We start from the raw sequence: 24,268 nt of genomic DNA, 5'->3' as shown, positions 1-24,268 counted from the left end.
CCAAAATTGAGACACATTGCCCCTACACCGTGCCTCAGATCCTTAGGGTCAAGTACCTAGGGACCCCACACAATGAAGCAAGTACTCCCCCAGTAGGTGCAAAAGGTGCTCCCCCAAGTGGTGGTGGTGGAGGTGGTTCCCCTGCTACATTTGGCTCCCTGTCACCCCATCTACCTCCTGATCTACATCATCCTCCTAGTCACTGTAAGAGAAGAGCTCAATATATTGGGCCTTGTCTGTGGTGCACCTGTGGCCTAGTTCCCAAGGCTCCTGGCAAGTGAAGCACATCTTCCTCCAAAGACCCCTCCTAGTCTCCTCATCCAACTGTCCACGCCCTTGGTTAGCTCTCGATGGCGGGGCTTTGGTGTCACGACCCCTAGGAGGAAAAGGAGCTCATGGTGGAATCAATGCCCTAGTCTTAGGGATTGCGTCCTGCAAATCTTGGGCACAAGTCATGGCCTCCTACAACGTGGTTGGTCTGCGAGATCTCACCAACCCATGTAAGGGCTCAAGCAAACCCTCTACAAAAGTGTAGACCCTCCTGGCATCAAACAGTTTCGGCACCATCACAGACACCCTCAGAAACTCCAATATGTAATGCTTAGGGTTGTCGATCTGTTTGAGTTGCGTAAGCTCACTAAAGGGAGCCTCTGAGTCCCTCCTATCAAAACGCTCCACAACCCTCCATGTGAAGTCCTCATAAGAAGTCACACCTGCATGCCCAAGCGTAGTCAGCCCATGGAACCACCAATCGTGGGCCTCTCCCTCCAAGTGTAAGGTAGCCATCTTGATGGCCTCCACCTCTATCATCTGGTTGAGCTGGAAATATGTGTCCAGCTTCTCCACCCAAGCCCTAGTTGTGCACTTGGAAGATCCATCAAATGTGGGGAGGTACATCCTCCCTATGGTGCGTTGTAGCTCTGAGTTCTGTGTGTTGGAACCCCCAGTGCCCCTGCCCTTCTCGTTCTGCTGCTCAAAAAATTCCGAGAAATTAACCCCAGACTCCTCTCAAATAACCCACCAAAACCCAGAAAGGGTTTGGCCTAATTCTGACCCCCGAAATTACCCCCAATTTTGATGTGCTCCTCCAATAACTGAGAATTTTGGCCCACCTGAAGAAATCACTGCTCTGCCCTCCAAAAATGATGCCAAATGCTAGCAAAATTTCCCCTTGAATGTCTCCTCCAAACCCAGCTCAACTCAGCTCCAAATGCCCACCCTCTCAACTCCCACGTGTGGCTCAAGGAAAGCCTTTGCGCAAGCCCACGCAGTCACTGGAAATGGGTGATGAAGCTACAGCAAAAGCCCTCCAGAAATATGCCCAATCAGCCCCCAAAACTCCAGCAATTTGGAGTCCAATCCTCTCCCGAAAGGCCCAACAAAAATGCTGCCCCACAACTGCCTTCCCCTGGGAGTGCGTACTCTCTTTTTGCATCCAGTCTATTGAGAAAGACCCACAAATCTGCCTGAATAATCACCGGAACAGCTCTGCAATGTGAAATGGAACTCCTCCTAGGGATGGCACTCGAAGTCCACCGAAGGTAGGGTGAGATTTCCACTTGGAGATCTCGTGTGCTGAACAACACTCTATTGACTCAGCTGAACAGCTTGAGCAAACAATGGTTTGGTTGTCAAATGAGCAAAAAGTCCCAAAATGAGTGTTTCTCCTTCTATTTGTAATTTGCTGCCCCTTCTTCCCTTGTGGGCTCCACCACATCGAACTCCCTTCTTCCCTCTTCTCTCTCCAAATCGAATTCTCCAAGGGGTGTGTATTCCCTCTTGGAGTGGCCCCCACATCCCACTAATGCCATGATTTCCCCTTTTCTCCTATAGTGGGGTCCCTTCTTAATCAAAAATTATTCCTCCTTTGCATTTACCCACTTTTCCTAAGTTGTGAGTCCAAAATTTAATAACCTTAGGAAAAATTGCAAAATTGGTGTGGCTGCCTGGTAATTTTAATTAGAGGGGATATCACATAGGATCAATCTACCAGCAGACCATATCAAGCTGTCATGAGGGCTCTGTATGCATCACTGCCTCATCATCAGGTCATTTATCTCTGCCAAGGAGTTTACCCTACCATCGCTTTCATCATCATCATGCTTGCCAAGGTCACAAATGCATAGTCATACTGTCATACAAAGCTACTGTCACTTATCATACTGTCATGCAAAGCCACTGTCGTACTGTTACAAGGTCACTGTCATAGTTGTCACAAAGCAATGTGATATCTATCATATGCACTGTCCATTACAAGGCACTGACAACTGTCACCTGAACTGTTAAACTGTTCAAGGATACCATTCATGCTGCATAGAAACAATCATGCCAACCATACCTATATTGCTATGCCAATACTGTTCTGCCATACTACTGCTGTTTAGACTCTAGAGATGACTGTGAGCCAGTGTCAAATGCAGAGAAATTGTGCCATACATAACGCAGAGAAACAACAGTGATGCTAAAGTCATACATACAACTCAGAGGATGCCATACTTATTATGTATTGATGTCAATGATGCCATATATAAGCAGAGAAACTGTGAAAGCAATAGAATCACAGAGAAAAGCAAAGGAAGAATGTATCGCTGCCATATATTTATTTAACTGTGTATCGATTTCTTATATAACTGAGAAGAACTAAGAGTTAGTGCCATACATATAATGCAGGGGATCTGTGCAACTAATGGTGCAGAGGAACCATATATAACGCAGAGGATGCAAGTTCATTACATTGAAACTAGAGATACAATATCTTGCCATTACATTTATACCATACCAGAAGTTCTGAGAGTGATATTTGTTCCATTACCAAGAGCGAAATCTGTTCCATTACCAAGAGCGAGCTCTGTTCTATAACCTAGAGCGAATTCTTTTTCAACACCAAGATTGAGTTCTGTTCCATTACCAAGAGCGAATTTGTCAACAAAAGATGTGATGCCTTTGACCTGTAGTGCGATCCATTACATATGCGAGCCTTAGCAAGACAAGCGAGCTTCTATAGACAATATACAAATCATAGGATATAAGCATGGGAGCCTCATACCATAACCTAGAGCAAGCCACCATAAAAATATAAGAGTGAGTCCAGAATATCAAGAAGCCATGGTGCTACTGAGTACACAGGTGTGATTCTCCGATGTGAGAAGTGAACCTTAGATATATTCGAACCACAGAATATATAGCGAGTTCCTTATCCATAATCTGTGTCTAAATGAGTCACAAAAACCCTCTTTATATATAATTCGATAGGGTTCCTATTTTGAGGCCTTCTTAGAATTCTTGTCGGTAAAAAATTCAGATTCAAATTTACCCAATGATATTCAAATATATATTTTTCTTACTTTAATAAAAATCGAATAATAATATTTCCTTATGACCAATATAAACCCTCTTTGGGGTTTCCTATGGGAATTTCTCCCTGGCTGCCAATTTTAACACTTCTGATCCTCCTACAGGTCTGAGATCTTTTTGCTTACTTCACCTAGTTGAATAGGTGAATCGAGGAGTTGTTATGTGTATTTATATGAGTCTGCACATGGGTGAAATGACATGTCTGTTGAGGGCCAACTTATTAGTGAAGGAGCCGACTTGTAATATTAACCTTTACCTGCACTATCTCATAAATCCAAGTCTTTTAGTCTCGATCCAGCTACCAGAGAAGATGCTTATCATGCATGACAACTAGCAAAACTGTGGCCCTTTGACATTTGTAGAATTTATAATATACTCTATCCTTTCTGTGCTATTATCCCATGGCATTTAATTGCGATAGCTGGTACTATGAAATCTTTAGTAAACCTTGCAGCATTCATATTGGTTGATATTAGTTATGGTGGTTGGTCCCACTAATTCGTATACAAATTTTTGCAAATGAAGAACTCCACTCTCCCCAAAATTGGTTGTTGTAGGGTTGGATCAATATTTATTTCTGTACAGACGTGTGTTTTAGCCATGATGCTTTGTTTCTTCTCTATAGAACCTGGCTTTTTAGACTTGGAGAAGTTGCTAAGGATCTCTTATAAATTTGATTGCAAAGGACGTGTCCTTGTAGCTACCAGAAGGATGTGTATTGATACATAGATTGTTTTCACCTCAACATTCATAGTTGATGCCTTAGGTGTTGTTTCTAATTGCTTCATTCTTTTTTGGCAGAACTAATGAAGGAGTTTATGACCATTTCATAGCATTCATGAGCTGGCCCTTGCTTTGACATCAATGAAAAATGTCTCAACAATCCAACCACAAAAACGAGGGCTGTAGTCGCTGAGGTGACAGTGTTAACTCTCGTTGCTCTCAATATAGATAGCTTAGTGAGGCTTTGCACTAGGGTGTTAGACTTGCAGTAACAATTCTAATGATAAGGATCCAAATATAAGCAATGGTGGAGCATTACTTATCTAGGAGTGGTTGAACAAAAATGGCAGTGCTACTCCACAGCTACAACACTTGGCAACATGGGTGCTTTCACAATTGGTGAACATTTCTTCTATAAAGAGGTGTTTAGCAACTAGCTCGGTTCATTGTTTGAACACTAGAGTGACTGGACCTTTCAATGTTCATACTTCAGTGTGCAGATGGCCTATTTTATAACCATAACTATTTGGTCATGTTATTGTTGATAGTTGCTAGATAACATATTTCATTCCATAAGTTAATGGTCCACTTTCTTTTACGTGGCTTAAAAATTTGTATGTTTGTTTACAATAGGTAGAATCTAGATTATAGATGGTCAGTGCTTGAAAGATTAATCATTAATGTACTGTGGATGCCATTTCTACATTCGTTAATGTACAAATATGGATGTTTTCATATTTTGCAACTAATTTGGCATTATGCATGTCTTTTAAATTGATGCCACCGCTCTGCTCTGCACTCTGGCAACCTTGGGCTGGTGGGCTGGCCTGAATAATTGAGTGTCTATGCTTCATGTAGGAGGCATCATATTACCTAGTGGAATAGCTCGAGTGGTTGAGCGCTTCAAGCTTCATGTAGGAGACTTTGGGGTCAATCCTAGGAGCTAGTTGCCTCTATTGTGTGCCTCACTTGATGTCCTTATTGGGTCAAGCATTGTAATCAACGCCAACAAGTTTACATTGATTACCATCAGCACAATGCGAGGAAGCGCCCAAAGGTTTCCACGCAAGATTTTCATTGTAAAAACAAGAAAATATAACCATATATCTAAGTCACAGGACACGTCCCTAGGTTCTCGTGTCCCGTATTTCACGTGTCGAACACCAAACGTGTCGAAAACGTTTTTTTCCGTCTCCTCCAATCGAGACATGTGTTTTGGACGTGGCAAAAACGTGCCCTAATGTTCTTGGCTCTTAGGAAATGTGTCCCATGAAAAGTGACATTTAAAACTACGCCCTGGTTTATTTTTGGGTTTTATTTGTCGTTGTTCGCCGCCGAAATCGAATTTGTTGTGCAGTGCGAGGAATTCTACCGAATAACTAATGAGATTGACCATGTTTTTGCCGACTTCTTGTCAAGTCCATGTCATACTCTCACTTTCCAACCTCACTGAGTTGTTTGTTGTCATGTCCTGGATCATTGTTTTGTAATAGAATTTGATATGATTTTGTATTTACTTTATTATGTTTTAAAAGTTATTTTAATATAAAGGTTCAATGAACATGATTTTGTCGATGTCATCATTTATCTTTGTTTTACTAATATTGTATCATACATATAGATTTTGTGTTCATATCTGAATACATATGCATAAGCATATGTCTGAATGTGTATCTACATATGTGTTTGTAGATGTAAAGCACTCCTGAGTTTTTCAGAAATTAAAAAGTGGGATAAATCAGTGGTTTCTCCATAGTGACTCTATGGAAGATCCATTTGGACTCCACAGGAGTGATAATTGTTTAGAATATTGCTTGTCTGTGATTTGTATATCCCCACGAAAATTGCATCTCTAATTTCAAATCGTTGCATCAAAACAAACCCCTGGAATAGCCAGAGATCAATTTCAAAAAAATCACCATACATCATGCGATGAATCTACTTGTATCTAACAAATTCGCCATTCTATTGTTTATCCATTATGCTATTTAGTATTGATGTACTTCTATCTACTCATTTTCATGAAATTGTTTTCACTCTCTTACCTGAAACAGAGAGATGCTAATATTTTTCTAGATTTTGCTACTTGTAAAATTGGGAGCACTATTTAGTGTCCCATTATTATTGTTTTCAGCAAAAACAAGCAAAATGATATATGAAAAGAACAACAGATAAGAATCTCAACCAACATGATGTCACCATAAGGCAACAAGTTCGAGAGAGTAGATTATTGATAGTTGTTTATAAGGCAACAGTTCAAGAGAGTAGATTATTGATAGTTGTCTATGGGAAGAATAAGCTACTAATTGTTAGAGATTGTCAACCAGAATATATGTTTTCTTCTTGATGAATGCATATCTTTGTACTAAATACTAAATAGATATCATCATGATTCATATCTGTAGATGTTCTAATTTCTAAAAAATATGGATCAGGCACTATATTTCAGTATTTTTTAATATATATATATATATATATATATATATATCGTGTCCCTCCTGTCCTGTTTCTAGGGTCGTTGTGTCTCGTGTCGAATACTCGTATTTACATGTCCTCTGTGTCTCGTGTCATGTGACTTAACCATATATGTATCATACTTGTTTCCCCATTGTTTATTTCTGGTAGCATTGGATGTGCTCTAAGTCTCAAAATTTGCAGAGAGGTTTAGACACATGCATTCTCCAATACCCAGAAACCGTTTTGGGAAATTCCACCTAGAGACAGTTTTATTAAAATAATTAATTATTTTTAATGGGACCCTAAGTCTAAACTTAGGAAATTAGAATAATTAATGGGTATTAATCTAACTGTGGATGAAACTTCTAGAAGAAGACGAGGATTAAGCCAAAATGATCTAAGCCATTGATTAGAAGTTAATCTGGGCCGTTGGTTGTCCAACAGAAAGATATAAGAAGAGGCTTGAGGGGCATTTGGAGAATACACACAAAGAGAAGATCAAAAGTTCGATTTTCTAAAGCAGAGCAGCTATCGGAGAGACTTTCGATAGTGATCTTTTGCAGAGAGGGGCAGGGATAGTAACCGAAGGGAGATCTTTCCCGATCGGAGAATACACAGTAGAGAAGGCAAAGAGAGATCCAGCAATAGCAGCGCAGAGCTAGAGAGGCTGATGCAGGGCCATGCAGAGGCAGCGTAGAAGCCAAGAGGGAATCCGAAAATCAACTAAAGGAATTGATTGCAGAAGCCGGAAGCTGGGGTGTGAGTCCGAGAGGTGAAAATCGAATTTCCTGAGTAACAGATTGATCAACTAAAAGGGTAACATTGTCCCCAGAGGGTGTGACGTAGTGACTGCGTAGAGGCAGCTAGGGGCAGCTCATTCAGTGGTTAGATCGGCCAGGATTTCCAATGATAGTGTGAGGTAACCTCAATTATCTTTCTGTCAGGGATATTCTTTATAACTGGATTGTCGGGTGTTGAAGAAAGGTGTAACTAGGTTCAGTATTCGTCGATGTAATTTTGATCTTTGTACTTGTCAAGAAAAAGAAATATTATTTTTATAAATTATATGAATGAGTTTCTTGCTCATTCCATAGGTCTAGGAAAGTCAAAGAGTCAAAGACATGTGTAAAGAGCTCTTCTTGAGCATATATGTAATGTATATGAGTCAACCTAGTGTCTAGAACAGCCCTCCAAGACAAGCACAATCCTCTTGAAGAAGGCAGCAAGCAAAACGATGAAAAATGCAGTCATGTTGGCCTCAAATTGAATTAAATAACTAAAGGATAGTCATGTCAGCTCAATAAAAAGACACAATGCTTCACTGACATGTCGGCTTATTTATGATGGGAAAACCACTATATATACCCAGGTAGGGTCACCACAGAAGGACAGAATTTCAAACATCTCTGAAATTTCGTATGGGTGCAGGACTATAATTTCGTATGGGTGCAGGACTGTAATTTTGGATGGGTGCAGGAGTGAATTTCAGATGGGTACAGGACTGTAAATTCGGATGGGTAGCAGTGATGACTCCCACAGTATCACACTCTATCTCGGCATTCATCTTGGACACAATTATGATCTCGATATAGTCATGATCCTAATGGAGACAAAATTACAAGGTGAAGATCTCAGTAAAGGTATGGCAATGGTGCAGTAGCAATGATCTCGTTGTTATGATGAATATCTCAGTGAAGGTACAGTAATGATGACCTCAGTGAAGCAGCAGTGATGATGACCTCAGCAGTGACAAAGAAGAGGATTGGTGTCTTGGTCTTGGAGTGGCCTAGTAGGTCAAGGGTCATGGTCTTGGTGTTCAACAATTGGAATCTCTATAAGACGAATTACGTGCGGGTTTTCCTCTCCAAGAGAGAGAGGTTTTGGCCCTGGCAGAATGTCAACTTCTTGAGTTCTTGTCTCTTTGTTTTGGTAGCAGTTTGATGAAGTAAACACACAAACTAATAATAAGAAGAAGATCAAGCTAAGACAAATTGTTATCAAGTCTAGAAGAATCTTACTAATGCTAACTACCCTAGGTTCTTCAACATGGTATCAGAGCTAAGGTGCTAAAGTCAAAGAAGGGCAGCTAAAAGAGACATTCAAGGATCAGTCTACAACAGCAATATACGATGTCACAGTTTTGAATTACAGTCTCTCTCAACTTGATGACCTATACTCGGATTATTCCCACATTCTCAACCTCAAAAAACTCAGACAAAAGATGCAAATGATCACAGGCAGAAGACTCGATTAGGAGAGCCCATACAACAGTTTAGTTCTGATATACATAGCCAGATGACATTTATTTTACAAGTCCCATTCTACCCACAGTCTCGGTGCCACTATATGAAGATGTCAACCTCGGATTGAATCCTTTCTATAAAAGGAACAGCCTTGACATCCCGGATTCTCAAAGCTTGATGATATATATTCAAGGGCATGTATATAGAAGTTTGTATAAACAGTACTCAATATAAAATGAAGAAGTCCTATGATACAACAATTCTAACTAATGGGTCTCTATACATCATGGCAAGCGACCTCAATACTCTATGATTCTACACAATGTTGCATACTACAAGGTTCCATGGTCTACTTATGTGATAGCAATGCAGTGCCATCCCAAGTACATCAACAATTTGTCAGATGTATAAGTCAAAGTAACTCGAAGGCAAAGAAGGCAATCTTCCTATCAGTACAACAAGGATCTCATCCGGAGGAAGCATCAATGCATCTGCTTCAACCACTTCCAACATGATCAAGGTGAAGATTTCATCTTCACATGACAAGTAAGTATCTTTTCATTCTATAATTAAGTTTGGTTAAATGATTTCATGATTGCAAGGACATCTATAGGTTGGATGGGTCATCAAGATTCCTTGCATGAAGAAGGAGGATAGTCATAGTCCTCTAAGAAGCTGAAGTCATTAAACATATCAATAGGTCTCCTCTGAATTTATGGAAAGGGATGCTTATGAAAGATCCCCTCACATATTGGAGACATCAAAGTGATGTAGATGATAAACTCATTTTCTAAAGATGCAATGAAGAAGGTCACATGAAATTTGATCTACATGAAAGTAAAGGGTATCAAGGGATGTAGGATATCTTCATAAGATCTCATCTACAAGATCTAGGAAGGAAGATAATCATCATCATTCTAACTAATAGGCAAGGTAACAAATGTCCATGAACAAGAAGGTTACCTCATTCAACAACTTGTGGTCTCTATGCTAGATAGAGAAAGACAAGTTGATGACAAAAATATTGAAGGTTAAAAGAACTCAACCATGTGTAGAAAGGAAAGGGAAGTTTGGTCCTCAATCAAGGCAGAATAGGTATAGCTAAAATGATGGAAGCTCATATCACCGAACAGATGAAGGAAGCTGAAGAAAAAGGGCCAAGGAAAGAGGGAGTAACAAATCTCTATGATTGGGATAGTATCCCACACAAGAGGGTCCTATCATAAGCTTTTGTTATAAGATATGACAATGATGATAAGATGCATCGTAGCATCATGGAAGCATCAGAAACAAGAGCTCGTGACATCACCATGGAAATCATGAAGGACAAAATCTATGACAGACAAAACATGAAGGATATAGCTCTTGGAAACCTCAGTGGACATTGAAGGAAAGAGTCATCTAGGACAAGGCTCATCATACATCAAGTCAAAAAGGAAACATCTGCCAATTGGGGATATACAAGATCCTCAAAATTATCTGATGGAATCCTCATCGTAGGGTTCACTAATCTAGAGAGGAAGCAAGTGTTTCAACAGGAACTCCAACTTATGGAATCCATGAGATGATGATGTGATGACATGAAGCAGATCAAGGGATTGAAGATCTCTTCAATCCAGATGACCTAAAGGTAAAGTAAGGTATGTATGCTTGTGTTTAAAATTATAATGTCATGTCATATGGTTGCAGGTAACATGGATCATTACTTTTATCTTGAGAAACATGATCAAGAGAAAAAGGATCTCCTCCTCTGAAAGGATGTCGGAAGGCATAAGACGCACTAGACGAAATCAACATAATATGTCCTCATATGAAGTATGAGGTGACTAATCACACTAAGAAACTTTGATTAAAAGGCACCTGGGAATGGAATGTGTAAGGAAGAAAGAGATCGTAAGATATGAAACCCTGATGAAGGCAATCAACATCCAAAAGATCAAGGGGACTTGACTAGAAAATCTCCCAGAAAGATATGAAGACTCTGATGGAAAAGATGTAGACCTTTGACAATGGATATCTTTGGGAGATGTGTCAACATAAATGCATGATGCTAATACCTACAAGAAGATGTCATGATGAAGAGCCATCTAGTAAGGTACGATTTAATTTAATGTTATGTTTTGATTTCTTGAATAATCTCTGGATGAGTGCATGCATGGCTACTGGAACAAGAATTGTAAGTACAAGTACAACTGGCATTCATGTGGTGGATGGAAATTCCTGAAAGAAGCATGATGGGAAAGAAGTAGCTACATGGCAAAGGTTCCAAATATGTATCAAGAAGGCCACTTTCCATGAAGAAAGGAATGACATAATGAACTGAGAAGGAAAGTGATCGATGGTCGATGCCCTACAAGGAAGAAGCTCAACTGAACTCTATGACATTAAGGAAAGAAGTTGATCAAGCAGTTGAAGGACCCACAAAGAAGAAGTTGTTGATGAAAAGAAGAGTCCCTTGTTAAGAAGGAGCTCTGACAGGTCCCTGATCAAGAGGGAGCTTGAATTAAATCACCCCTGATTACAAAGGAGTGACAGCTGTGTTTTTTTATTTCATGTGTCATGCACTAGACTAGGACTAACAGTCGTAAGTCTAGGTGAAGGCCATGAATGGAAATGTAGACACATGATAGACACAACATTCTTGTCTTCACCTAGGAAGAAAGAATGGAGGGTTGGGTAATCATCTGGCATCTGATACTCTTTGAGGATGTGTAGGGCATCCAAGATAAGAGTAGGCAAGAGGACCAATATTCTTTGAGGATGTGTAGGGCATCCAAGATAAGAGTAGGCAAGAGGACCGATATTCTTTGAGGGTTGGGAACCCAAGATAAGAATAGTCCTAGAAGGTCATACTCAGTGAACACCCAGGTGGGTATGTACCTTGAGAGACAATGATGAAGGTGTCTATAAATCATTGGTCTCGCCAGCATTGTAGCTCATGGTCTCGTAGAGAGATGGAGTTGTTAGTCAAGGCCTTGCACTGTGACAATGTTGGTTGATATGATGTTATACAGATGGGATTACCAATCCGATTCTTCTTATGAGAAATTCTTTAGATTGAGAATAACCAAGTACCATTGTAAATACCTCCCTAGTTAAGAGGGAGTGTGTTAGGCCCCTATACTACTAGTGTAACCCCTTATTGTTATTAGTACAACCCACTTATTATATTGATGTACCCATGTAGTGCCCATATTGTTGCTATTGTGCCCCATGGAAGCCCACTATTGTTATTATTGTGCCCTTACATTATTATTGTTATGTCGGCTCTGATTATGTTATGACCCCTTAGACTCCTATATATAGAAAGGAGGTCTTTTCATTTGTATCATCCAAGAATTGTTCATTTATGTAATGTAAAGGAGGTTGCCCCCTCGAAGAGGCTGAATTCTAAAGCGTTGATCTATCTTTTCTATCTTTTCTTGAGCTGGTTTCATAACATTTGGTATCAGAGCTTTGGATTCTAGGGTTTCGCTGCTCCAAACAGGTCATCGTGGCATTTTCGCTATAACTTTTTTTCTGTGACGTTTCAGAAGTCGCAAAAAAAACCCATTTGAGACGAAATCGCGCTGAACCTTGGGTCCGAATTTCAGATCTTTTCGCGCGATATTTGCGGAGATATGATCTGAGGAAGTTGGTCTTTTTGCAGACTCCTGAATTACATTCCAAACAGGTGACCTGGGGAAAATCGTCATAACTTTCTTTCTGAGCATCGGATTGAAATTTCGCAAGAAGGTACAAAAAGAGGACGGACTGTAGTTTTCTTTTATATATTTTTCAGAGTCAAATCTTGAAACAGTGACACGTGGCACTTCATACAAGTTCGCTCTACTGAACTAGTCTACAATCAGGTCACTGCGGGAGATTGTGCATAACTCTTTCTTGGAGAATCCAATTTAGATCAGACTAGTGGCATTGGAAAGAGGACACAGAAGGCTACTACAAGTTGCAATTTCAGAACTTAAAGATCCAAAAGTACAGAGTTACAGTCGTTTCAAGGTCGAGCTCCTAAAATCAAGAAAAAGCAAGATGAGGAAGTTTGATGGCAAGGATCCGGTAAATTGGATACTTCAGATGGAGCAATATTTTGATCTACATGGTGTACAACTGTTACAAAAGGTATGTATTGCATCTTCATATTTAGAACCAGATCAATTTTTATGGTACAAAGGGCTTTGTTCTCGTAAACAACTTGTTACGTGGTCAATTTTCACGGAGGAAATGATAGCACATTATGAGGATACAAAGAGCAACACCTTCTTTAGAGCAACACCACAACAATTGGAAAGAGTAAAAGGGCTTTGTGACATAGTGGAAAGCAAAATTATGGAAACCAGGAAGCGTACCCCTCACAAATATAAAGATGGAAGTGTTGTTTCTCCTAGCCTTCCACAACCTACAAGGGTTACACCACAACAATTGGAAGAAAAAAGAGAAAAAGGGCTTTTTTACAATTGTGATAGCAAATGCACTAAAGGTCATAAGTGTGCTGAGAAGAAATTATTTTACATAGAATATGAAGAGGAGGAAGAAAAGAATCAAGAAACATCAAACGAAGAAGATATACACCAGGGCCCCACCCTAGAGAAAGAAGAAACAAATCAGACCATATCTTGTAAAGCATTGGCAAGAATTACCACTCCTCAAACTCTCAAGATAGAAGGACATATCAAGAAGAAAAAGGTGCAAGAAGTGAAAGATCACATCGAGAAAGAAGAAATGAATCCAACCATATATTGTAATTCATTGTTCGAAATTACCACTCCTCAAACTATCAAGATAGAAGGACATATCAAGAAGAAAAATGTTGAAGAAGTGAAAGATCACATCGAGCATCAAGAAATGAATCCGACCATATCTTGTAAAGGATTGGAAGAAATTACCACTCCTCAACCTCTAGAGATAGAAGGACATATCAAGAAGAAAAAGGTTCAAGCAGTGAAAGATCACATCGAGCATCAACAACAAGTTCTCCAACTTTTAAAGGATAACGCCACTTCGGTGCAAAATCAAACGAAACAACAGGTAGATCAACATTGTAGTGAAAAATGTTTTGATGTAGGTGATTGGTTATTTTTACCGCTACATCTCAAGCAAGCTATTTATGAGAAGGAAATGTTGGCAATACTACATGCACTTAAAAAATGGCAACCTTACCGAATGGGAAGACTCTTCAAGGATGAGGATGTGGAAGCATTGTTTTGTGCTATTTCTATTATCCAACCAGATTGGATAAACAAAGCAAGGGATGAATGGAAGAAGGACGAAGAAGTATGGCCACTTATTCAAAAGTTGCAAAAGATCCCAATTCAAACAATATTGCCAGAAATTGAAGAGGAACGAAAAATCATATTGGAACCTGGAGCAGTCATAGAAACAAGAACCCGACAGCTACAGAATCAATCAATTTCAAAGTATCTCATCAAGTGGAAGAACTTACCTGCTGAAGATTCCACATGGGAGGACAAGAATTTTATACAGAAGCATCAAGAACTACTCAAGCATTGAGGACAACGCTTTTTGAAGGAGAGGGGCATGTTAGGCCCCTATACTACTAGTGTAACCCCTTATTGTTATTAGTACAACCCACTTATTATATTGATGTACCCATGTAGTGCCCATATTGTTACTATTGTGCCCCATGGAAGCCCACTATTGTTATTATTTTGCCCTTACATTATTATTGTTATGTCGGCTCTGATTATGTTATGACCCCTTAGACTCCTATATATAGAAAGGAGGTCTTTTCATTTGTATCATCCAAGAATTGTTCATTTATGTAATGTAAAGGAGGTTGCCCCCTCGAAGAGGCTGAATTCTAAGGCGTTGATCTATCTTTTCTATCTTTTCTTGAGCTGGTTTCATAACAGAGTGTTGAAGAAAAGTGTAACTAGGTTCGGTATTCGTCAATGTAATTTTGATCTTTATACTTGTCAAGAAAAAGAAATATTATTTTATAAATTATATGAATGAGTTTCTTGCTCATTCCATAGGTCTAGGAAAGTCAAAGTGTTAAGTTTAGGTATGTTCTATGCTAGAGCAGTTTATTTAAATTTTCACAGTTAGCAATCACATCAGCATTACGATAAACTGCAGATAGAACATAAATATAAAACGCAGAAGACAAGCCAAGACAAGAGGACACAGGATGTGGCGCAAGCCAGGGACAAACCCCACAATGTGTGGGGAAACCCTTGATCAATTCTTCTTTTATGTTCTTCAAAGTTCAGCAGAGAAAGTGAGAGAGAGATAGTACATTTACAATAGAAGTCAACATTTTGACTCTTGATATCTGTATGAGATCAGTTGAAGACATATTGCTTCAACTGATTCTCTAAGGTGACTCCTTCACCTATCATAGAGTTATATTTCGTCCATTAGCTGCCGCTTACCGTGCAGCACCATGCTGTACCATCGCAGTGCTGGACCTTGATGACTGAGCTGCTCTCATCATGCTACCCATTATGTTGCATCTTAATTGCTGCTATAATACCATAATCTTCATCACGGCTGCAACATATTCCTGCTGCAACATAGAGGCCTTTACCATAGTATCACTAGGATCACTTGCTGCACTGAGTTCCTATGAGACTATGAGATCACATCTATGTATGATCATTACAGTCATGATCAAGACTATGATCATAATCACTCTTCTGAGACTGCCTCATGCTGTGATGATATAGTCTCCTATGTGTCGGAGGATCTCTTCATCAGACCCTTGTTTCATTATCAGGTCATGGCAAGACTGTAATATATATGTATGGAAGAGACAGCGTATAACATTATCTTCATCGAGCTGATAGAGTAGATCTATCATTGTTGTCCAATGACTAGTCTGCTACAAGAGTGCCATTTAATGTCAAGACTAATCCTTGTTATGCCGAGATTGTCCAGACTTCATGCTACCTTATCCAATTATTCTCTCTGCTATATTAACCGAGATTATACCGAGAATATACCTTTATCTGCAATCTTTGTTGTGTCCTCATTTATGCTGAGACTACAGAGATTCGTGGGCTTTATCATGACATATGAGATCTGGTCTGTCCGCATGAACAGGTCTCCTTTGACTGCGTGAACAGATCTTCCTTTGCTGCGTGAACATGTCTCCTTTGCTGCGTGAACAGGTCTTCCTTTGCTACGTGAACATGTCTCCTTCCTGCTGCGTGAACTTAGTGTATCATTGTTACGTCATGGTTGCCCTTAGGATCTCTGCACCATAAAGACCACGACAACACTTCACTGTACTGCTTCTTTCATTATACTTAAACTGTAATAATCATGTTACTACTTCTTGTGATCCTTGTCATTGTGACTGCTTCTGAGATCATATTCATGTCGAGATCACTAGATCCGAATACAATGGAGACTATTGATATGGTATATCTCCTTTTTCAGGGATGCCGAGAATCAATGTCATCACCGAAACATACTTCATTAATCTGGTTATGCTGAGACAGTAATATATATGAAATAGAGATAGCATTCAACATGACCTTCGTTGATCCGAGAGAGTAGATCCATCACTGCTCCCTTTGAGTATACCAAGACTGCAGCTCTTGATTTGATTGTCACTGCTTAGATTGCAGTAGACACAGTCATCATTGAAACTCTCTTCAACGAGATTATATGCCGAGACTGAGACAGTGTCTTCAGGATCACTGTGATCTCTATTAGGCCGTGAATATGATTAGCCCATACTTCATGCCAAAACTGCATCCTCATCTGAGATCTTCTCTGGTCCATCTATCCGAGATTTGCACTTGCAATTTGAGAATGTATTTAGCCCAGAACTTACCTCACTGCTGCGTCCTCATTGAAGTCATTACTGCTCCATACAGCCGAGATCATAACTGCACCTAAAACCGAAACAAGGTGCAGTCAAACCCTACTGCGGCTCTGCTCCTATATGCGAAATTTCAGAGGCAAACGAAATTTTTGTTGGTCTTCATGATCAGCGTATTTCATAATCTGACCAGCGTGTAGATGTCTTCATAATCTGCGTGTAGGTCTTAATGACTAGCGCTATGACTGCGGCTCTTCCATGGGCAGATTCTCACGTTGACTGTGGCTTAGGGCAACATACAACAGCTAGGGCATCAGGGCATCACTTGAAGACTAGCGTATCACTCTTGGTGTCTCACTCCTCCCAAAACCCAAGACGTGGAGAGGAAGAGATCACTCAAGAATGAGTGTGTCTAAAAGACTTCACATCCTCTCTTATTTATACTAAAAGCGTAAGGTTGAATAGACATGATGTTTTGGCTTCTAGAGCCTACATAAGAGCTGGTCGGCTTGATAATAATTACATAAACAAAATAAATTCATATCTCCATAAATACTTATCGGAATCGGATGATCTTTGGATCAATCCTACACCTCTCGACGAGAGGGATCCAATAAAATTATCAGCTGCCATAAATAAGTTGACCCACATGGAGTTTTGCCCTAGTTGCCAATTTAACACAAAGAGTCAAAGACATGTGTAAAGAGCTCTTCTTGAGCATATATGTAATGTATATGAGTCAACCTAGTGTCTAGAACAGCCCTCCAAGACAAGCAAAATCCTCTTGAAGAAGGCAGCAAGCAAAACGATGAAAAATGCAGTCATGTCGGCCTCAAATTGAATTAAATAACTAAAGGACAATCATGTCGGCTCAATAAAAAGACACAACGCTTCACTGACATGTTGGCTTATTTATGATGGGCAAACCACTATATATACCCAGCTAGGGTCACCACAGAAGGACAGAATTTCGGACATCTCTGAAATTTCGTGTGCGTGCAGGATTGTAATTTCGTATGGGTGCAGGACTGTAATTTTGTATGGGTGCAGGACTGTAATTTCGAATGGGTGCAGGACTGAATTTTGGATGGGTACAGGACTGTAAATTCGGATGGGTAGCAGTGATGACAAGGATCTCGGTGATCCCACAGTATCACACTCTATCTTGGCATTCATCCTGGACACAATTATGATCTCGGTATAGTCATGATCCTGATGGAGACAAAATTACAAGGTGAAGATCTCAGTAAAGGTGTGGCAATGGTGCAGCAGCAATGATCTCGTTGTTATGATGAATATCTCAGTGAAGGTACAGTAATGATGACCTCAGTGAAGCAGCAATGATGATGATCTCAGCAGTGACAAAGAAGAGGATTGGTGTCTTGGTCTTGGAGTGGCCTAGTAGGTCAAGGGTCATGGTCTTGGTGTTCGTCAATTGGAATCTTTATAAGAAGAATTACGTGCGGATTTTCCTCTCCAAGAGGGAGAGGTTTTGGCCCTGGCAGAATGTCAACTTCTTGAGTTCTTGTCTCTTTTGGTAGCAATTTGATGAAGTAAACGCACACACTAATAATAAGAAGAAGATCAAGCTAAGACAAATTGTTATCAAGTCTAGAATAATCTTACTAATGCTAACTGACCTAGATTCTTTAACACCAGGAAGGCATCCAGAGATTGTATTAAGAAATTACTACTGCTTAATAATAAACCCTCAGCTGCTGCACCGGTTTTCCCGTATTGAGTTTTTCCAGGGACATTTGTCCAAAAATAACTGTGTAGATGTGTTGTATTTCTTTCTTGTTCAGTTTCTTGTTTCCGCTTATAAATTTAAATGGTGTAGGCTACAGTGTACTAGTTTCGGTGTTTACTGTAGGAAACAGTAAATAATTTTGTTCAATAATTAACAAATAGAAGAAACATAATTAGTCGCCGCAGTAGAAATTTGGGGCATCCAAATTTTCACACCCATCATATCCAAATCCTAGCTTTCCAAAAATCTGGCAGATCCATAACCAGATGTGGACGCATATACTGATAAACTTAGGATGTAAGGCTACATGCATTTGAATGATATTAATGCAAGCCAAGCAGATGCATGGTTATCTTCTAACCGCGATTTAAAATGTGGTTGTGGCAACTCTTATAATTCAAGTTGTCTAGGATTGCTTTCAAGAAGCTCTAGAAGCTTTACAAGAGTCACAAGTCAGAATAAAACAGCAAGCAATTGGAGAAGACGTTGAAAGTATATGGTTAGGGATATGTGAATTTTTAACTTTTCAAGGAATCTTCACTTAGGATCAAGAACAAGAATGAAGCAATCCTCATCTACTGATCCTTACCAGCCTTGGGTGTTACTCCCTAGGCAACATTCGAAAATGTTTGTTGGAGATTGTAAGCCATTCCTTTCAATCAAACCGTTAAAGGTGCCCATCATGAAGGTTCATGTAACTCAAGTATTTACACTGGATGTATATTTTAGTCACACTGACCTACATTCCTGGTCATTTCTTGGATATCAACAAACTTACAAAGTTTTCTTATCTTATCATATCAGTGGTAAAGCAACCTGCCAGCAGGGGGCAGGTCATGTTTGATTCTATGCTAAGAATCCTGACCCAAGGAGTGAAGAGGGGGGGAGCTGGAGGAAGTAATCCAGACATTTAGGTGAAACTGCTAAAGGTGCCCGTCATGAAAGGGTCCAGGGGCATAAGTTGGCTTTGATTCCTAGGTTTGGCATTAGATCGAGTTGACTTAAGTTGGCTAGGATGCCTGAGCAACAGTGTTTTGAATGGAAGGGGGGCACGGGTCTTGCGTTCAAATCCTATGGCTAACAATCCTGAGACAAAGCATGAATTGAGGGGGTGTTGGAGGTAGCAATCCACACCTCTAAATCTATCAAGCAGTTCGTTGGTTGGGTGCAGGTCCTGGGTTTGATTCCTAGCCTGGTATCAGATCAAATATGCTTGGGGTGGACAGAAGGCCTAAGCCAAAGTGTGGCTAAAGGTAGCAATCATTACACTGGATAGTTTTGCTTGCTCATTTACTGTTCAAATAGGCTTATTGGCTCTGTCAATGTTAGAAAACCCATGCGCTGCGGGTAGTTTTAACTTGTGCTCCATCGTTTACTGTTCAAGTCATCTTATTGTTCCATCAGTGTTCAAAAACTTATGGGTTGTGTTTGTTTGATTCCGGTCATATTTGGAGCGCGCAAAAATTGAATAACCATTTCTTAGAAAAAGAAAAATCATAATTGTAATTCTTTGACAAAGTCACAAAATACTTGCAACGTGAACAATCCATGAGGGGACTGTAATAAATGTTATATAAAGTAATCTCCAAACCAAACATCTGCACCGAGATTAAAGCACGATTTGTCAAGCGGGTTGTGCTGAAGCAGTAAATGAAGTGAGCCTTCTTCACATAAAGAGGGATTCAATTCCGAAGACCATGGGCCCTGCCAATTATGTGTTATCTTGTAATATCTCGTTACTAATTGCAATGAACCTACACAGTGTACATTAAGAACAAGGCCAAGTGCAAGTCCTTGGAAAAAAATGAATCCCCGTGTAAAAAGCATATGGGTAGTGACGGGCTAGTGGTATTTATCAGAAAGAGAACAGGTTTCATCCAGATCCCTGACAACTGACAGTGATATGTCATCAATAATTTCAACTGAAAGCCAACTCATGGCCCCCTGTTTTCCAACACAAACGCATACTATCAGATTCAACTTCACATTTTCTAGAAACTAAACAAGATTATTACTCTACCTGAAGATCAGCGAGGATACAAGCCACAGAAAGAGCTTTTGAGAGTGGGGGACGACCATCTTCTCCACATGGCAGGCTCTGCAGCAAAGGGATTGTTAGCTTCAAGGCCTTCAACAGCAATTCAGAGGACTTGGACGAAATAGGATTCATTCTATCGGTCAAGTCATTCCATGCGGCCACAAGTTCCACCACCATTTTCCCTCCAGGAAGTTCAATAACTGAAGATGACCCACATTCAGTTTTGGCCAATACATTATCTGTCGTTATGCTCTCACACCTGATAATACTCTGTTTTTTAACAAAGTGAATCCCCTGGTGTTTTCCTATGAAATTCTTCAACTTCAACCTGTGTTGCAGACGCAGTAATAAATTTAAATGTTTGGTTTTATTTGATGGCTGGTGAATGAATGGCAATGTGTGCAGACATGGGGGATATTGCAGTATGCCCATACTTGTTTATGTTCCATTCTCCTTCATTTCTGGAACGGAGGACAAGTATTATATCTGACTATGTTGATGTTACGTGGACCTATCATATCCACGTATATATATACATGGTCAGTACTGTTTAATGCGACTGACTCTACAAGATCTCTGGTAAACGTTATCCACCATGCTTGTTTTCAACGATGAATCGATGTTTTCAATTTTCATGGAGGATAGTTTTGGTTTTTCAATTTTCATGGATTTTCTATTTTAAAGCAAATTGTTAAAGTAAAATGTGCATTTTTCCACCTAAGCATCAATAATGTAGTATGACATCACCATAGCTTTGGCAGAAGGTTGCCTGGTTGAAAAAGTGGATGTTACTCTTGAACAAGTGGATGTTACTCTTGAACACTTTAGTTGACGGGTTATGCTGGCCTATCAAGAAAAAGTTGATGTTATTCATTAACATTGCGTGACACAATTTGTATGTGGTATGTTATGTTTTGTTTTTTTGTTTTTGTTTTTTTTGGTTTTTTTTTTTTTTTTTTTTTTTTTTCGAACTCAGGTGTCAAACCAACAGTGAGGACAGCCATCTCTGGCTGCTATCCGCGAATGTCGGTTTGACTCATCACTGTTATCAAGGAAAACCACGCCACCTGTAATAACCCGCTGGTGGTCCGTAAGGGAGCAGGCTTTCACTCCTGCCAGATGCCTCTGGGTCTTGGGCCGTTAACCTGTTTCCTTACGTCCGAGGAAGACGAGCTCTTAGCCAAGCAGAAGCAGTTTTACGGCATACTCTAGGCCGATCCCTGATTTTTTAAAGAAGCTACAATCAGAAAAATGTCATTTGTATGTGGTATGTTATCATTAATATCGTTGGGATGTGATATGTTATTTTTTATTAACACTGTTGTGATAAAAAAAATTAGGGTGTGGTACGTTATTATTATAAAAGTATAGGGTAATACAATTAAGTGTTTTTTTTTAAGTTTATTTTACAATTTTATGATGGTAGGGAAGGATCGTATAATAAAATATATATCTAATTTTAAAATATAGATTATAATTATGGGTTAATGGTTTATTTATAAATTTAGGTTAAAGTATCATTTTGGAATTTTTTATTTATTTTTAGATTTTTTTGTCGATATTTTATTAAGCCCATTATAGGACCTTCATTTCGAGGCTTGTTAGTTAAGTTGGCTAACAGAATTGTAATATATGTCATATTGTTTAAACATAGGCTCTTCAATAGTCATTTTGCCTTTTTGAGTCCATCCATAGTTGTTTAGTGTCATTTAGCACATTGCACTTTCTTTCAACGCATTGCCTAAGTCTTTGTAATGTTGCTCATCTTTTGTTGCATCAACATGTGCTCATTGTCATGTGATTTCATGCATGTTGTACCAACTACCACATGCTCTTTCACCTTCATTGATTCCTTGTTGATGTCATATACATGCTCCATCAACAATGTCATATACATGCTCCATCTAAAAAATTATGTTGCATCATTATGTTTCCATGCATACTTTATTTATCACACTCACATAATGCATATGTGCTTTCTTTCATTCCTTGGTTCAATATCTCTTGGTGCATATTATCTACACTCTGATTTTTCCTAGATACATTTGCATGGACTTCATCTTATAGAGAAAACATATTGTGTCCTTTTTACAACCCCATAGTTTTTGCATTTCCCTTCCCCTTATAAAATTCATGATGCTTATGGTTTAAAATTGACCTGCGAGTCTCGGCTCCCGCTCTACAGCGAGATTCGCACTTCGCGGGTTCTGAAGTCCGCGCCCGCGCCCGCTTTCTGTGGCAGCTGATCCCTGCGGGCGTGCCCGCAGAGGGCTTGACTCCGATCTGCGATTGTTCAGGATTTTAGGCTAGGGTTGGGCTCCTACTGCATGGCTGCCCCTGCGGCGGCCGGCCTCAGGCCCGATCCTATGGAGACGCAGGGCCATTTCAAGGATCCGCCTTCTGCACCTGCCTTCGACGCTTTCAACCTGCTTCTGGCCGGTCTGCCTCCGAAGAAAAGAAGCGAAGCATCAAAATTCGTTAAGAAGCTCGACGAAATTCCTGAGATCTCGTTACCTCCAGAGACACCCATTCAAGTAGCTTTATCTCTGGCTGATCGTGGTCTCATTGGCCAATTCACGGGACTTTGGCCCTCTCCAAAAACTACTGAGCAATGGGTCAATAGGAACTGGGCTCCTCTGATCAAGCAAAGTGTTACCTCTTACTTTCTTGGGCGAGGGTACTTCCTCTTCGAATTCACCTCCAAAGAAGACAAAGATCTGATCTTCCAAAATGGGTTGTATTTCATGGGCCCTCAGGGCCTCTACTTGAATAAATGGACTCCAGACTTTGATCCAGCTGTAGATGTTCCCAAGGCTGTCCCGGTGTGGGTTCGTCTTCCAAATCTGCCAGTCCACTGCTGGAACTGGGATTCCTTGAAACACATCGGCAACTCTCTCGGGAAATTCATAGATCGGGCAAACAACAAGGATCAGTACGACTGTGCTAGGATCTGCGTAGAAGTAGATCTAGAGGTGGGTCTCCCAGAGGCAATCAAAATCAAAGTCAGCAGCTGGTCTCATGTGTAGATCTTGGATTATGAGCAACTGCCATTCAAATGCAGGAAATGCCATGTTCATGGACATTTTGCAAGAAACTGTCCGCCCAACGCAGAGCCAGAAAAAGGGAACGAAGAGGGTTGGAACCAAGTCAAGCGAGAAAAATTCAACCACAAAGGGCAAAAACCGGGAGGACCCACTGGGAAAGGCTCTCTTCAGGCTAATGTTCAACGTCCCCCTCCCAAAAAGGCGCAAGAAAACAAATTTGATCCACTAAGCCAGCAGACAGAAGATACTCTGGAGATCGAGACCCAAAAACCAGTTTCTCCAAGCAAAGGTACTCCCTCAGCCCCCAGCAAAGGAGCTGAAGAACCCAAAGGTATGACTTCAGAAGCTGAGGAAGAAGAGCAGGAAACGGACGAGTCAGAGGAGGAAGGAGAAATAGGAGAATCCCAAACCTCGGTAAGAAGATCTACAAGAGGCCGTAAAACTGACAGGGAAAAAAGAGAGCAGGAGACTTACAAAGACAAGCTACAAGGCAGCCAACCAACTCTAGAAAAATTGCTAGCCTCAAAGCCTAAGATGTCGAAAAGTCAGCCCCAAGGCTCCAAGGGAGCCCATCAAAAACATAAATAATGAAGGTAATCTCCTGGAATTGTAGAGGAATGGGGAGCAAAGTTAAGGAAGAAGCCATGAGAAGCTTAATAAGAACTGAAACTCCAGACATACTTCTCGTCTAGGAGACTAAGCTGGAAGACATCGTCTTCCTGTAAGCATGCAAGAAACTTTGGTTTAAAAGTGAAGCAAGAGCAATCTCTGCCTGGGGCACCTCGGGAGGGATTGGCACTCTATGGAACGCCAACAAATTTACATTCATCTGTGAGGCGAGTAATACTCATTGGTTGCTGCTGAAAATGC

At 40.2% G+C, this 24,268-nt stretch overlaps 1 protein-coding gene across 1 annotated transcript in view; it reads right to left on the bottom strand.

Annotated features, from left to right (window-relative positions):
• Positions 1 to 20,968, bottom strand: part of CRSH (Ca2+-activated RelA/spot-like protein) — a 142,907-nt gene extending 121,939 nt beyond the window's left edge. Inside the window, exon 1 of the mRNA XM_089457995.1 lies at positions 20,337 to 20,968. Coding sequence (XP_089314121.1) covers positions 20,337 to 20,786 — 450 coding nt within the window. The 5' untranslated portion in view covers positions 20,787 to 20,968. The remainder of the gene's footprint in view (positions 1 to 20,336) is intronic.
• Between the last annotated feature and the right edge of the window lie 3,300 nt (positions 20,969 to 24,268).

This window comes from Pinus tabuliformis, chromosome 7 (assembly GCF_031772625.1).
Source record: "Pinus tabuliformis cultivar Carrire ecotype Pingquan chromosome 7, CPIR1, whole genome shotgun sequence".
Classification (NCBI taxonomy): domain Eukaryota; kingdom Viridiplantae; phylum Streptophyta; class Pinopsida; order Pinales; family Pinaceae; genus Pinus; species Pinus tabuliformis.
Note: the sequence above shows the minus strand (reverse complement) of the source record. Positions and strands in the feature narration are given on the sequence as shown.